This window comes from Trichoplax adhaerens, genomic scaffold (assembly GCF_000150275.1).
Source record: "Trichoplax adhaerens TRIADscaffold_5 genomic scaffold, whole genome shotgun sequence".
NCBI lineage: Eukaryota > Metazoa > Placozoa > Uniplacotomia > Trichoplacea > Trichoplacidae > Trichoplax > Trichoplax adhaerens.
Genome location: NW_002060947.1, coordinates 2111822 through 2128065, shown reverse-complemented (window position 1 = coordinate 2128065; position 16244 = coordinate 2111822). Strand labels below are relative to the sequence as shown.

At 33.9% G+C, this 16244-nt stretch overlaps 2 protein-coding genes across 2 annotated transcripts; both read left to right on the top strand.

Annotated features, from left to right (window-relative positions):
* Positions 1-344: 344 nt before the first annotated feature.
* TRIADDRAFT_56338 (uncharacterized protein) lies at positions 345-3498 on the top strand (the record flags this gene model as incomplete). Its single annotated transcript, XM_002112773.1, has 4 exons — positions 345-441; positions 683-1008; positions 1284-1325; positions 1510-3498. The coding sequence occupies 4 exons, from the start codon at positions 345-347 to the stop codon at positions 3496-3498; spliced, it is 2454 nt and encodes an 817-aa protein (XP_002112809.1).
* A 6572-nt stretch (positions 3499-10070) lies between these two features.
* Positions 10071-15127, top strand: TRIADDRAFT_56337 (uncharacterized protein; the record flags this gene model as incomplete). Its single annotated transcript, XM_002112772.1, has 15 exons — positions 10071-10087; positions 10865-10931; positions 11102-11141; positions 11404-11576; positions 11917-11977; positions 12267-12305; positions 12427-12481; positions 12852-12954; positions 13037-13096; positions 13364-13458; positions 13529-13634; positions 13704-13800; positions 13916-14042; positions 14187-14295; positions 15110-15127. 15 exons carry the CDS (start codon positions 10071-10073, stop codon positions 15125-15127), a joined length of 1167 nt encoding a protein of 388 aa, XP_002112808.1.
* Positions 15128-16244: the final 1117 nt, after the last annotated feature.

Below are 16244 nucleotides of genomic sequence, written 5' to 3'. Positions count from 1 at the left end.
TAATTTCATACATAGTTACACGATATTATTGACTCAAACATAATTTGCAATTTAGAAGTTTTATCAAGTTTAGAAAGTCAGTAATGTAATAAACTGCTATAGTTGCTATAATAATAAATTGCTATAATTCTGATATGAACTGATACATAATAGTAGGAAAATATTTTGGGCTATTACGTCGGCATTATATTATAGAATTCTAATTTAAAATTTTTTAAAGTAGCCACTTACTAACTACGAGGGTAGCAATAACATGTAGTCAAGAAATATGCAATTCAAATTTTTTAAAGGTGCGCAATGATGGCCAAATTGATACCAGCGCAGTACAAAGAGGCGATGCAGAAATGGGCCAGAAATTAAATCGAGTTGTTCGAGGTTGTATTGAATTGGGAGCAACCAATCCGATTTGTAGTATTCACGACCAAGGAGCTGGCGGCAATGGTAAGTAGTTTCTATTGGTGTTACATAGCATAGTTAATAACAAGAAATAATTAAAGATTAAGTATATAGTAAATATTATCCTATAAGATAAATAGTTTAATTCTTATAAGTGTATTCTAGAAGAGTACAAACGCTAATTTCTTACTTCATCTACCTCTATCTCTTGGTATCTAGTGTAATTCTCTTCTAGTAATACGTTAAACTAACATAGCAAATCCTTATCCTTTAACGAACATCACAGGTAACGTTTTGAAAGAAATTGTTAACCCTCAGGGTGCAAAGATCTACTTAAATAAATTTATTAAGGGAGATCAAACCCTATCAGCATTAGAGATATGGTGTGCAGAGTATCAAGAAAGTAATGCTCTACTTACGCAAGAACCAGATGTTATTCAAGCAATTTGTAAGCGAGAAAAACTTCCTATGGCGATAGTAGGACAAGTAACTAGCAATGGTTATATAACATTAGTGGACGATATGCAGCAGCCTGATAGCAATCTAGATCAACAAGTGAATCATCCAGTTCACTTAAAATTAAGTCATATCTTTGATTCTGTCCCTCAAAAGGTAATGAATCTTACAGCTAGTACCCTATTGGCTGAGATTTATACAGTATCATATTTTATAATCCAAGAGTAAGATAGTAACTTGGATAAATGACTTGAAGAGCAATCTATACTAATCAGTAATAAGCTGCGTTCGCAATAATAGCTCCATAAAAATAAATAATTATTTATTTGATCACTATAGTTTTTAGATAGAATATTAAATTACTATGAAATTGAATTTGCAACGATAAAAAAAATGTAAACTAATCCATGGGAATTTGTTGGCCTTGATAGGTCTTTGAATTAAAAACAATCAACGGGAAATTAACTCCTTTGGTATTAAATAAGGAGCTCTTAATAACTAGCGTACTCGAACGTGTTCTCCGATTACCATCCGTTGCAAGCAAAAGATTTCTTACTAACAAGGCGATTGATTATATAGCATTATGAGTAGAATTTATTAGGTGTACATACTTCAGCATATAATTATAATAAGCTTTCTGCTCTATTTGTGTCATAGGTGGATCGAAGTGTTACCGGCTTAGTTGCTCAACAGCAATGTGTTGGACCACTACATACACCTTTAGCTGATGTAGGGGTGGTCGCTTTATCCCATTTCAACACTGTGGGATCGGCAATCGCTCTCGGTGAACAGCCATTCAAAATGTTTATTAACCCAGCCGCAGGAGCTCGTCTAACGGTTGGTGAAGCATTGACCAATATAGTTTTTGCACAGTTATCGTCGCTAAAGGACATCAAATGTAGTGCTAACTGGATGTGGCCAGCTAAGATGCCAGGAGAAGGGGCTCGATTATATCAAGCTTGTCATGCAATGTGTCAAGTTATGAAATTAATCGGGATAGCAATCGATGGTGGTAAAGACTCTTTAAGTATGGCAGCTGATGTAGATGGGTGCGTTGTCAAATCACCTGGAACTTTAGTTATTTCAGCTTACTGTAGCTGCCCTGATATCACGGCTACAGTAACACCCGATTTAAAAGAGTATGATGATAACACGAATAAAATAATTTATCTTCATGTCAGTGAAGGAAAATTTCGCTTAGGTGGTAGTGCGGTAGCACAAGTTTTCCAGCAGATAGGAGATGTAGTTCCAGACTTGGAGAATGTGGATCACTTTAAGAGAACTTTGAATCAATTGCAAGTTTTATTTAAAAACAATCTTTGCTCTTCAGGTCATGATGTAAGCGATGGAGGACTGGCTACTACATTATTAGAAATGGCATTTGCCGGTAACTGTGGCATAAAAGTGGATATCGGATCATTGCTAAACTATAGTAAACAAAGCATTATTGAGATATTATTTGCCGAAGAGTTAGGAATTGTAGTAGAAGTGACTGGAAGTAAAGTTGCTAAAGTCATAGACAATTTAAAATCAAATAATATTCAATATTTTGTCATTGGATCCTCTATAAAAGAAAAAATGATTCAAATATTTAATGATGGAACTTCTATACTGTCAATGGACATGACCAAGTTACGAGATATGTGGGAAGAAACAAGTTTTGAGCTAGATCGATTACAAGCTAATCCACAGTGTGTTCAATCTGAGAGATTGCATTTATTACACAGCTTAAATGCAAATTATTCCTTGTCCTTTAAGCCAATACCTCTTGATGATTCTATTGCTTGGCCATTGACTACTAACTCGCTTCGCGTTGCTGTTGTTCGAGAAGAGGGGAGCAATGGGGATAGAGAAATGGCAGCCGCGTTACATTTAGTTGGGTTTGAAGTATGGGATATCATAACTAGTGACTTGCAAGAAAGTTCCATGTCTTTAGATTGCTTTTGTGGAATTGTATTTGTTGGTGGGTTTAGCTATGCTGATGTTTTAGGTTCAGCGCGAGGATGGTCAGCTGCAATCGGTTGGAACGATAACGTACGTAGAAAGTTGATCAAATTTAGAAATCGATTCGATACGTTTACTTTAGGGGTTTGCAATGGATGTCAGCTGATGGCACACCTTGGCTGGATAGGAAATATTCATACGATGGATGAAATTATGGCTGACGATTATTTTAATATGGGTAGTGCTAGTTGTATAACTTTCACCGAAAATATCTCCAATCGATTTGAATCACGTTTTCCAACCGTTAAAATCTTGGATAGCCCTGCTATTATGCTGCAAGGAATGGCTAACTCACAACTTGGTATTTGGGTTGCCCATGCTGAAGGTTACGCTAAGTTCTCATCAGACCAGATATTAAAGAATATGTTGGAATTGAATCTTGCACCAATTCGTTATGTCGATAGTACTGGTCGACCTACTGAAGAATATCCATTCAATCCGAATGGGTCACCTTGTGGAATAGCAGGTTTATGTTCTCGTGATGGACGCCACTTAGCTATGATGCCTCACCCTGAACGTTGCATACATTTATGGCAATGGCCGTGGGTGCCGCATGACTGGAAGCAATCTATTGATGTATCGCCATGGCTAAAAATGTTTCGGAACGCCTATGAGTGGTCTTATGGTATAAAATTTTGCTGATGATGTTTACTTTTATATTAATTTTACGAATTTAGTTCATGAATAGTGATCAATATCTTTCGCTATTTACGTAGATTATAAAACACTCGTCCATTCTAGTTGTTTAAATGACGTATTTAACTTACGTCAGCCTTAGCTGTGAATATACAACGACAGCATTAATCATTTCATTAGAGTCAATTTAATCATGATAGCAGACTTTAATTTTTTTAAGTTCACAATATTGAAAGGACAGCCAATTTTAAGTTTTGTTGGCTAATCCTAACCAATCTTGTTAGCGGTAGCACCTTGCAAAATTGTCATTAACGGATAAATTAAAGAGTGATAGAACCATATATTAGTTTAGGTAGTAGTTATAATGAGTTGACACTAAAAGCAATGACGTATCCTGGATAATGTCTTTTTAGACCATCGATTATGCTATTTCAAACAGCATTAAAGAATAAGGGTAGCGTAGCGAAAAATGCCCAAGATTATTGTTGTGTTTTTTCCTTAGTACTTACTCTTATCCAAAAGTTTGATTTATACTTTGTCGTATACGCAATAAGAACAATAAAGACCGCAAGGTTATCGATATTTACAAAGACGAATACATTTTTAATGCTTTAATGTTTCTCGAACATGAAACTTTTTCTAGCTTTGGTCGATAGGACCAATGTCAAGCGTCATTCCATGAAGACGGCTTGTAATAATTGAACATTATTATAAATACAACAACATTGAATTAAGTTACGTGTCATAGTAATAATATTTTGGGGTAAATCATTCATTTTTTTCTAAATAATTACGCTTCTAATACGTAAATCTATTCATAATGAAGATTGGCAAATTGCAATAATAAATTTTCTATTTCAAAGGCAATACGTCATCAATCAATTTATAATAGTGAGATTAAAGATTGTCATTTTATGCATCCGGTATAGTATTATTGTATATTACAGTACCTAGGAATGACATTTTCTGAGTGTATATATAGACAGGTGATAGACGACATTTACTATAAAATCAGTTAGTGTTGAAAAGTGCTTCATTAACGCATGTATGATAAAATTCTTTGAAATTTTGCTATAATCCATTCATGTTCAGATTTTGATCAGTAGTCCGTTAACTTTGATGGATCCTAATCAAAATTATCATCATTATCATCATCCATGGTATCAAAACCATCGTTCATTTGAGCATCATCTTGTTCGCTCTCGTCATCGTCATCGTATATCTATTGAAAAGAATGCAAGAAAGAAGATATGATTCGTTTCTGCTCTCTATATACACGTATTGTAACATGGAACAACTATTCAAATTGAAGGTATTTAATGATGAATGTATTGAGTTTATTTATCACTGTCAATGTCGATAAGAAAGGATAGATTAGGCTGAATAATTAATCGCATTGTCAGTAGATAAGTCTGAATACTACTGTATACGCGTACACCAATAATTACAATTTAGATATCATCGAAATTGAAAGCACATGCGATACTGACATCTCCTTCGTCATCTTCATCTCCGGCTTGAGTCATAATCGCCTGGGAATCAGCACCAATATCTTGCATCTATTATGTTATAAGAAGACGTTGCTTGACATTAACAATATGTTTACTGCTTACTAGACATTACTGTATGATAGATATAATTCTAAGCATCTATGGCGGGTGAAATTTCACAAGCAAAACACTAAACTGAATCTATTACAATACGTATAATAACTAAAAGCTTTCAAATACGAATAAATGGCTACCGCGGTGTACAATGAATCAAGTTAAGTTATAGGTTAGCATGAGTTACTGTGCAAAAATATTGCTATTGCTTGTAGTATCATCATCGCCTTGACTACTACTACAGACTACAGTTTATTTTCGAGTCAAGATTAGGGACTCGTTGTACAAGATACTGTAGGATAGTGCTTTAGCATGATAGTTTGTGTAATAATATAAATAAGCTATTTATTAATCTCTGCCATCTTGTAAGTACTGTATATTTTACTATCTGTTGCTGAAAGTGCTATACAAGTTTCAGCAATAGGTAGTAAAATATAATTACAAGATACTAGAAACTAATATTTATTCTATCGCAGATATTTGAGCTCGAGTCAGTGTTACGATGGCGATTGTAGTACTTCGACAGCAGAAGAGATCTCCGCCTTGAATGACTAACAAGATATCATGGTGTTGTTGTTAACAACGGCATTAACACTTTGACTTGCTGAACGCAAATCCATTTATAATTTGAAGAATACAGTATTACCTGCTCCATAAGCCTATTTTCTTCTCTTTCTATCGTCTCTAAGTCATATAAATTCAAACTGAGAGTATACCAAGCGGCATCGACAGTACTAGGGCGCAATGAAGGGAAAGCACCAGCCATTTCTCTCTTTCGATGATATCGACTCGAACTGATTATGGAATTGCGCTTGCTGCAGCTCCAGTGCTTACTATATATTACAGTAGAGTATATTGATTTTCTGTCAGTCCGTCACGTCGTCAGTTGTGTCTTTTTAGTACTGTAGGCTTATACTGTACTGTACTGCACATTGTACTGTACAGTACAGTACAGTATAGCGATAACATTTAACCGGCAGCCAGACAATTTTGCTGGTCATTTCAACTGTGTACAGTACACAACTAGTACTCGACAACAGTACAGTACTGTACTCAGTGTACTGTACACTGTGGACAATTACAGTTCCAAGATTGCAGTCCAGTACAGTGTATACCACTGTAGAGCAGCATATCTAATTCACCATTTAAAATATAGGCGCTACGTTGAGTGTATATGGTAGGTACAGCATGATACAGTAGGCTGACGGTAATGTACAGTACTATATGCCGTAAACTTGTCATTCGGTACTCTACCAGTGAAAGGCATGTACAAAATTTGCACTAAAATCATAGACAGTATAGTGTACGGTAGCGGACATACGATACGCTCGAAATGACCAGCAAAATAATCGACCCCAAGGTTTTTACTCTACTGAACGATCATCTCCAGAAGACACAGTCCAAAAAACATGGAGGTTAACTGGAATATTAACCATATCTACTGTATCTATCTACTATATTAAAAAATTGGGGGGCAATTTTTCTTTGTGTGTCTGTTCGCAAAAGCTCAATATTAATTGGTATTTAGTGGATGACTACAGCATCTTCTTGTTAATTAGATATACAATTGTTAACTGTATTACAGTATGTGCGATGAAGGAAATGGCTGCGTCTATTTTCACCTTGAGTATTAAGACAAACAGGAATTACTAATAATTATAGCTCAGTAGGCGGTAGTCGTCAGACTGCATGCTTTGATAGAGATCAAAGTAAATTCGTACAGTCTCATGCTATACCGTTAATAGTGCAATACCAGAGCCTAGGGGATAGGATTGATTTCGATTATTTCCAAAACGAGAGCTAGCTATCATGATTGATCAAGCTGGTTAAGAATACGATTCATTTCAGATAGGATTGAATATGAATACAGTAGATGGATGCATATGTTGATAAAATCTCCTTCAATGAATCGTCTGAAATTTCGTCAGTACAGCACAGTACAATATATATTGTGGAGTGGCTTTTACCGGCAGAATCACAGCGCTACACGAAGAATTATTAACCAGAGGATACATCAATGCGTATAGCAAAGTTAGCCTCGCTTGTGGGGGGGTAAACAAGAGGCAAAGTTAAACAAAGATTCTACAGTAGTGTGTACAAAACAACATCATATCCGCCATAGTACCGAGTATGGTTTCTATCGAAAGTCCTCACCGGTCAAATTCAACTTGCCTTGTGAACCTGAATAATAATGATCTAGGTTCTCTTGATCCTTACTGTGTACTCTAGACATTGCTATAATAAAGGATCTCAAATGATGATGACATCATAAAATAACAACAAGCATCACTTTCATCGTTGAATAAGGCCTGGCTAATAAAATCAAGTAGTTACAAGTATCATTGCGCTGTTACAACCTCGTAGAAAGCAAATTGAGCAGTTGACGATAATCCAGTTCGCTATCATCAATCGCAAGTGGAATTGATGATCCAGTTCAATCCTGTCATCTATTGTACAATTGAGTGTTTGAAAGCAAATTCAAATCCAAACCCAAACTTTCCAATCGTGTAGCGCAGGCTAAATGGATGCTGTTGTCAAAAGTGTCAAGGAGAATATTTTAGCTGAATTTGACGGTAACATCTACTTTCCATATAAATACAATGTTATCGCAATAATCTTTGTCAGACGTGTCTTAAAATGCAATGAGATATCCTCATGAGAGTATCAGAATTATCATGATAACGTATTAATCTTCATCGAGTTACAACGTTAAATCTCATCAGGAATGGCCAACAAACGAAATCTGTTTTGTAGTAATAGCCCCTGATTTTAAAATTCTGTATACTGCAATCACAAGATAATCATCCATTGCCTACATGATCAATTTAAAACTCCATTGACAAAGCTTTAGCTTCGCTACGCAATCGTAGATTTGGGCTTTCAATGCATGCTAGTTCTTAATTGAAGTTTTAATATGCAAAATGACGACTACTCTATTTTTTGGACACTGTAGTAGATCGTAGCATGATATTTTACGGCGATTGCCTGCTTAATGCTGTCGTGTTGACGAATTTTACTGATTGCCTTCTTAATTCATTGATATTGCTATTAAATCGATCGTCGGTTCTGTTTAACGTCAATATACGCGTAAGCGTCTATAATAAATTAACTCAAAGCGTCTAATGCAGACTTCGAACACACGTATTCGTGAATAATAATTTTCTTATAGACGCACTGATCCATTCATGCTCCTAATCATCGAATAGCGTTAAACGTAGATCGAATGTTGATTTTACTCAAAACGATCGTTTGTTTGTCTTGGTGATTGCATACTCGGATAGTTAGCAATCAATGTTGTACTATGCCACTAATTAAATCAAGAAAAAGGATATTTGGGAATTAGCTACGGATTGCAGATTGCAATGATACTCGTAATCATAGTAAATACTTGACATAGAATATACGCGATCGTAGTTTTCCTAGTATTTACACTACTGCATCAGTCCTCAGGTACAGTAATTACCATTTGGATTGCTCACACTAGGCTAACACTTCTCAAGTAATCGTCAACGCCAACTCGTTGAAATGGACTTTTGTAGTACTGTTACAAAATTATATTTTCTATCAGTTGCTATTCTAGTCCATCATCGACTTCAACCATGTCAGTTTACTAGAAATTTGTTGATGGAAACTTTCACTACTTTTAGTTAATATTTACACATTATACCATCACCTTTGATATCAATGTAACTCTCAAGATGTCATGAAGCACAGATGTACTGCATGAACAATCGATAGTTTGATTATACAAGTTATGATACGATACTGTTCATCTGCTATGTTTACTTTCAAGCCTAGCAATATGCCCATATTGTAGTTGTTAATAGAAAGTTTTCAGTTTTTTTACTTAATATTTACTTATTGCAAGACCATTTTTGATAGTCTCTTTACAATCTCGATATTCTACACTATTTCAAATACAGTACATAAAATTTTAGCTATTGCTTGTCGCTTTTCATCACCATTATTATATTGAATACTTAGATCTAAAGTATAAACAATATGTCGTCCGCATTACTAATTCGTGTCTGCAATATATGCGTATGAGCAGTTAGCTTGATACGATCTACAGTAGTTTAGAAAGTTGCTTTTAATGGGATCGCAATGCAATACGAGTATGCTGCTGGTACGGATACGAATGGTAAATAGGTAGAAGAGATGAAATAGATAGTAAAGCACGACAGTGTATTCCTTCGGTTAATTATTAATTATTAAGTGCTCGATCCCATAACAAGCTTTGTCCTTGGCGGTATTATTCTACCTGGTACTTGCTAATGTGATATACGTATCATTACTAAACCTCATAGCTGTCCAAACGATTAAGCCTCGCTAGTATGCAATACTATTGGAAGACAGTATTACCCACAGATACTGATCTGCTATAAGCTCACGATGATGCAGTATTTTAGCAACCAAATGGGCTAATAATAACAGTATTCAATGTTTATTGACTAGCGATACATTACTAAAAATACCATTAATCTGTTGCACATTACAGTACTACTACCAATACCGTATATCACTCAATTCGTGCTGTATAGAATGGAATGATTGATGATTAACAGTAGAGAGTCCAACGCTGTAGTCCCTAGTAGATTACATACAATTTATAGTTTCATGACAATTACTGCATAACGTTGTATATATATACGTTGATTTTTAACGGTTGTATTATGATATACCAGTATACCTATGAAGAACTTCGACAGTACTTTCGACTAAACGAAATAGTGTAGTAACAGCAAGTACAAAAATAATTAAAAAGCTATCCGTACTATGATAATATGGTGTAAGTATGAATTCACTCCAGCATGAAAAATTGGTGTCAAATATACTGTAAAGTACTGCTGTAGCTAATTTTTTATGAAGAAATTATTTCTATTCTAGATCACTTAACAAGTGAGCAAACAATATGTTACCCATGTATAAATTAAAGTAACTAAGTTTGATTGAAATACCATATACTCATGAATAATGTGTATATCAGATAGGTATTACAAGATGTATCGCATACATCTTGTAACACCAAATAATATCGCTATAAACTTAAACCTTACTCCATCTTTAAATATGAGTATATAACAAACTACTATTTGGGTAATTATATATATTATTAATCCAGGCTAACTAAGGTACAATCTTTCTCCTGTTTCATTTATTGTATATATACGAGTATATACAGTACAGTATTATCGATATATTGGCCAATTAACCATCGAAATTACTATAAAGTTGTATATTTTCAACATTATGGTTCATGCTACGTTATTTACTATCTCAGATATTCTACTGCAATCACATACATGAAGTGAAGATTTTTATAGCTAATGTTGCTTTACGCTGCAGACATTATTGAATGATAACATAGAACATGCACTATGGTATTGATATAATATTTCCATGAGTACTAGAAGTAAACTTGTGATATCGAGTTTGTAGATCTTCAGCTCATGTTAACCTTACATTGCGGTGAATAGTAGATTTTTATGATAAAGATAGGTATTTGTGTTAAACTTGCAAATCTTTAGTAAAGTATAGCCTCACTAAAATTGAGCAATGTCGGAATTAAAACACCTACGACATACAAGCAATATTTCAAAATATTTACTTCAGTACTTTATGATATATATGTAAATTCTGTCCATTCTATTTTGTGGTGATGCTTTGTTTCAGTAGCTAAACTCTGAATTTCATCTTTCACTGACTAACTCTATAGCTGAAGTAACAAATGGATTATACGATCAAAGGGACTTTATTCACGTTTGTAGCGACAAGTTTATTGCAAACTTTGTTGAAATTAAACGTGGTGATAAACAAAAATCGCTAGAATTATTAGTAAGTATCGAATAGGCCGTACGGTTAGCTGCTATTGATAGAGAAATTTTACATATATTTTAATAGTAAACTTTTTATATATGTAGTATTGAAGAATTGCTAGATTTAAAGCAGGATTTTTCATAATAATAAATAACATTTTAATTCTTTACTCTGAATCTGATCAATAGCGAAGCTGCTTAAAATGGAGATTGGAATTTAAAGTTAACGGTTAGTAAAATTTGTTATACATTTATCTGGTAGCTGAGGCCCGAGGTTTATTTCACATATTTTCAGTCGATTAAAGATTTTAATATTTCTAAATTGTCAGGAGTATAATTATTTTTATATAGCTATATTCACATGATTCTATTTTCGTCTATGTATCCCTTGTATGTGTAGTTTAGAATTATTTTCAATGCAGATATTATGATTTTAGTAGAAAAATTTTGATAGCCTGTCTATCTGTCTTAAAAATATCATTTTCCAATAGATATTACTACCGAGTCCATTAATACCGGCGTAATTCAAGCTGGTGTATTATTCGTGCGCAATCATGATAAAAACGGGAGGCCGATATTAGTATTTAGCGGAAGGAAGCACCAGAAGGACACGGTGGCTCATGCGGGTGGCAAGCAATTATTTGTGTATTTAATGGAAAAGCTGGTTCGTTAAATATTTGATATAGCTGAAGTTCTTTAGTCATAATGTTGTTTGACAGGACTATCGATAGCTGAGATGGTGCTAGTTGATAATACCAGTAAATATCTATATAACTTTCGACTTTATTTTTTTTATATCAAGTATCGCCAATTTCAATACAAGAAAAAAATAATGTGCTTATTCGATATGACTGGATCTGGCCTAACTAATTTGGTAATTTAATGTTACTAGGCTAATACTATATGCAAGTTAATTTAGGTTTCGATGATTGCAATAATTCTAATTAAATCTGTTATTATATGACGAGAATAATAAGTCGATAATGCTGTCTATTTAAATCTAGGATATGCAGTTTGTAAAATTCGTTATCAGTTGCTTTGAAAATTATTATCCTGGGTTATTAGGTAATGTATTAATTTCTTTAAATATGGAGAAATCTATGCAAATATTTAATTTAGAAGGTTTATACTATAGTTATTTGACAGTTTTCTTTTAGCAATCTAATGTAGTTTTCATGTGGCAATCGTAAACAAATAGCAGCACCTTTGTATTATTTTTTATAGTACCATGGATTGCTTGATTTTTCGTAGCATTCAATTTACACAAGTCATAGTTAGCTGTTACTATTTCATATCGTATTTAGGTATGCACTAGCTTGCTTAATTATTATTTAATTTTGTTTGCGTCCTTTAGGAGTTTTAGTAATTTTGGAATTGCCATGGACATTAAATGGTAAGTGAACGCAGAGTACATTTATCTCGTTCTTTCTTACACTGACAATGGATAAACTCAACGCATAATTACTAAGTGATTATGATTTATACCAACGTTTTCCCGAAATTTTCTTTTGTAGCTGCATGGAAAATAATAAAGACATGGTTAAGTAAGGAAGCTTTAGAGATAATCAAGTAAGCAAAGTAAATATGTCACCTCCATAATTGTCATAGATTAACGCTATAGCTATTAATTATTTAGAGTTATAAAAAAGAACGAAATAAAAAATTTCGTAAACGAAGACCAACTACTTAGTCACTTAGGAGGAAAGGTTTACAATTTAGTTGATTTTTTCAATCAAAAATAGGATTCCATTACATTACTTATTATATTGCATTACATGATTTTATTTCTTTGTTTGTAAACAAGGATTGTTATGAATATTCCTCGGCAATTTTAAATTGTAATTTTGTGGAAGAGGATGAAGAGTATGCTTTAAATTTAACATACATTAATACGAGTAAATTTAATACCCATTAATAATGTTATTGTTTAATCATTGAGGCTTTACGATGATGCCATCTCAACCACTGACTCAGTGGAGGTAACTAATGGTAATGTGGAAGAGGACATGAGCAGTCATGAAGAAGAAAAGCGAAAGCGACATGTAAGAGATTTTATTAATGGGTAACTGCTTGAAGGTTATGTAAATGCGAAAGCATTGAAATTAACTTCATAAACGCCAATAGGTCCATTTCAATGACAATGTTGAAGAAATAGTTATGCCTCAGAACTCGGAGACTGCACTGGTATTTAATAGTTATCTGTATAACTTTGATATCATATTTGCGTAATTAATTAAAGTTCTTGTTAGGAGGAGCAAGAGAAAACGATTGAGAATCTTCAGCCGGGAATTGAAGTAGTGAATGAATCGGTATGATCTTGAGAATAATTTTTAAATCTACTAATATTGAAGATAATTCCGGTTAAAATATCTTATATGAATTTTTTGTCCAGGTTAAACGCTATAAAATATAATACTGAAGCATTATTACAACATTTTTACTTTACCTTAGCCAAATACGTTGCGGCAAAGATCTAGGCCAGTAATTGAGTCACCAGGGTTTCCTTCTTCACCAGTATCAGCTGTTGGTATTTTATTAGCTATTAAGTAAGGAAACTTACCATTTTATAAATAGTATTTTCAAGTGTAGTCTTTCATTACTGTTATGTTTTTCAAGTCCTTTAGATGAGATTATCTTCATGGGAGCGACCACTCCCAATAAAGAAGAAGTTAAAGAATGCGTAACTTTAACCAATCTATCAACGCAGCCCGTTGCTTTTAAGGTGATGTAAATAAGCTAACTGCTTGTCGAATTAACGAAGTATAATTTTACTGATTATTACTTATTACAGATAAAAACTACTTCTCCAGGAAACTATAAAGTTAGACCGAGTGTAGGGCTAATCCGTCCTAAATCATCAGCTACTATAAATATCACTCTTTTACCCGGTATTGCAAATGTGACTAATATACGCGTACGATTGATAATATGTATAATTTGTCAAAATTCCAACGATTCCACGCCTATGATTTACGGACTGATAACAACTGATTAATATAATAGGTCGCTCTCATTTGGTAATAAGAGACAAATTTCTTATATTGTCGACTGCCTTATCTAGTAAGAATATGGGAGGTGATGTAACATCGTGGTGGAAATCGGTCTTGCCTAGTAATATTATGGAACATAGGTCGTATACTTAACCATTATGTATCACGGAGATATTTATTAAAATTAAAAATGAAATAGATCAAGTAATTACAGTAGCTTACAAATTTATTACTGACAGTCATGTTTAACTATGGTATTACTTTAAATTTTGTACTATTTTTAGACTATTGTGTCGATTTACTCTATCCAAAGGTATGGAAGATAGCTTTCTAGCGACAGAATCAGACGATATTGTTGAAATGAAGAATTTAATTGTTCATCTTACGACCCAGGTATTTATAAGAAAATAATTTTTACCAATAAAATACCGTAGATTAGCTACTATTATCGCCATTAGTAACATCTAGGGGATTATTGGTTATCTTTTATAATTGGATGATTTTTCAACATACGAGTATAGGTCGGAAATGTAAAAGGTACTTTAGATCGGGTGGAAAGCGAAGCCAAATGTATTCGAAGCCGTTTAAATGTAATAATTTTTTCATTATTCTTTGTGATTATGAGTTGCTTGTGTTACTTAATTTACAATCGACAAACTCTTTTTTAACCTACAACCGTTATCGTTTTGGAGTAGCATCATACGGTCGTTGCTGCTTTGGATTGTTGATATTTTTCTTTTTATTGTCATTATTTCCGTCAGTGATTTGTATACCATGCTGTGCTTAATTATGGCATCTTTCTGTGTAAAACTGACAGAATTGGTAGTCTTATGATAGGAATTGTATTATTGGATTTCGTCATAAGGCTTTCAGTAACTTTATACCATGAATACTTGGTATATTGGATGTATAATTTCAAAGTTTTGATGTCTCAATTTTAAGGCAAATCAATTGCGTATCATTACATTTCAAATCTGTACATACTATATTACTATGGCTGCAATTTCAGTACTTTGAAATGTACAGTATATATATGTTCTATTGATCACTATAAGATTTAGCCGTTAATTATTTTGACTGATTTTATATCACGTCTAAAGGAAGTGTGAAATTATGATGTAAGGTAACCAATTAGATGTTTCAATATTTGGTTGTACGGGAAAGAAACATGTGTTATGCTATTACGGTAATATTTATCTTTTATCAGAGTAGCATTCTGCGGTAATATTGTATCCTATTCTGAGTCATGATGATAAATGGATTTGTTAATCTGCTCAGCTTAATAAAGCTCCGAGTTGTCCCTCTGCTCTAAAATAAGAGTTTACGGTTATTATCTCTAGACAGAATAGTTTTAACTTGTACGTTATTACATTGCAGTTTGTGTAGAAGTGACTATTGGTAGAGATGATTACAGTACGTATCATAGCAATTCTATTGCAATATCTATAATTCTCTATACTGTAGTGAACCTGTTCGATTTCAAGGGATCAACAGACTCTGCTCCGCTCAATATGGAAAACTGTGAGATTTGTATTGTGACGCCTTAATCAGACGCGGCAATTATGAATACCATAGATCGCACGATAAATAATTTGGAACTGATGTTGCGAGTTCATTGGCAAGATATGATTGTGTTGCTAAGAGTATCTAAATGATGAGTTTTGCTGTAATAGTTTGGATAGTTTGGCTACAGTCAGTTTAGTAAGAGCTACCTCTGCAACTAGCAATGATCGTCATTATATGCGTAACATTCCTGGTGAAAGTGTAATGAAAGGATGATGGAAAGTTGTAGTCCTAGGGAAAGGAAAAAGGAAGTGAAGTCTCAGCTCTACCTAGAAATTGCTGTACGCAGTCGGGAGTTTGAATTTCCTTTTCGAAGTCCCTCCGTATTTAGGGTTGTTGTTAAAAACTACAATCGTGTATCTTCCAATGTTGGGTTACTTTGCTGGAAATTCCTCGAATCATACAGTATGGTATCAGTATCAGTAGGGACTTCTGAGAGGTTCCAGGCTTCCAGGCATCCGTTTACAGTACAGTGTGCTCAAGAAGACCTACAGTACAGTGTACAGTACATTACTGTACAGTACTGTACTGTGCAGTACTGTATATTGTTCTCTACTGTATCAGGTACAGTATACAGTACAGTACATACTGTAGGTCTTCTTCAGTACTGCATTACGTATGAGATATAAAGGTACTGTACTGTACACTGTTGTTACGGAGCAAAGCACCGTACTTGCTAATTAAATAGATTTTGTCAGTATTTAGCTAATGGATCATATTGGTAAATGGCCGAAAGTAGTAAAGAACTACCATACAGTAGATCTCCAGGTGTAGTGGAG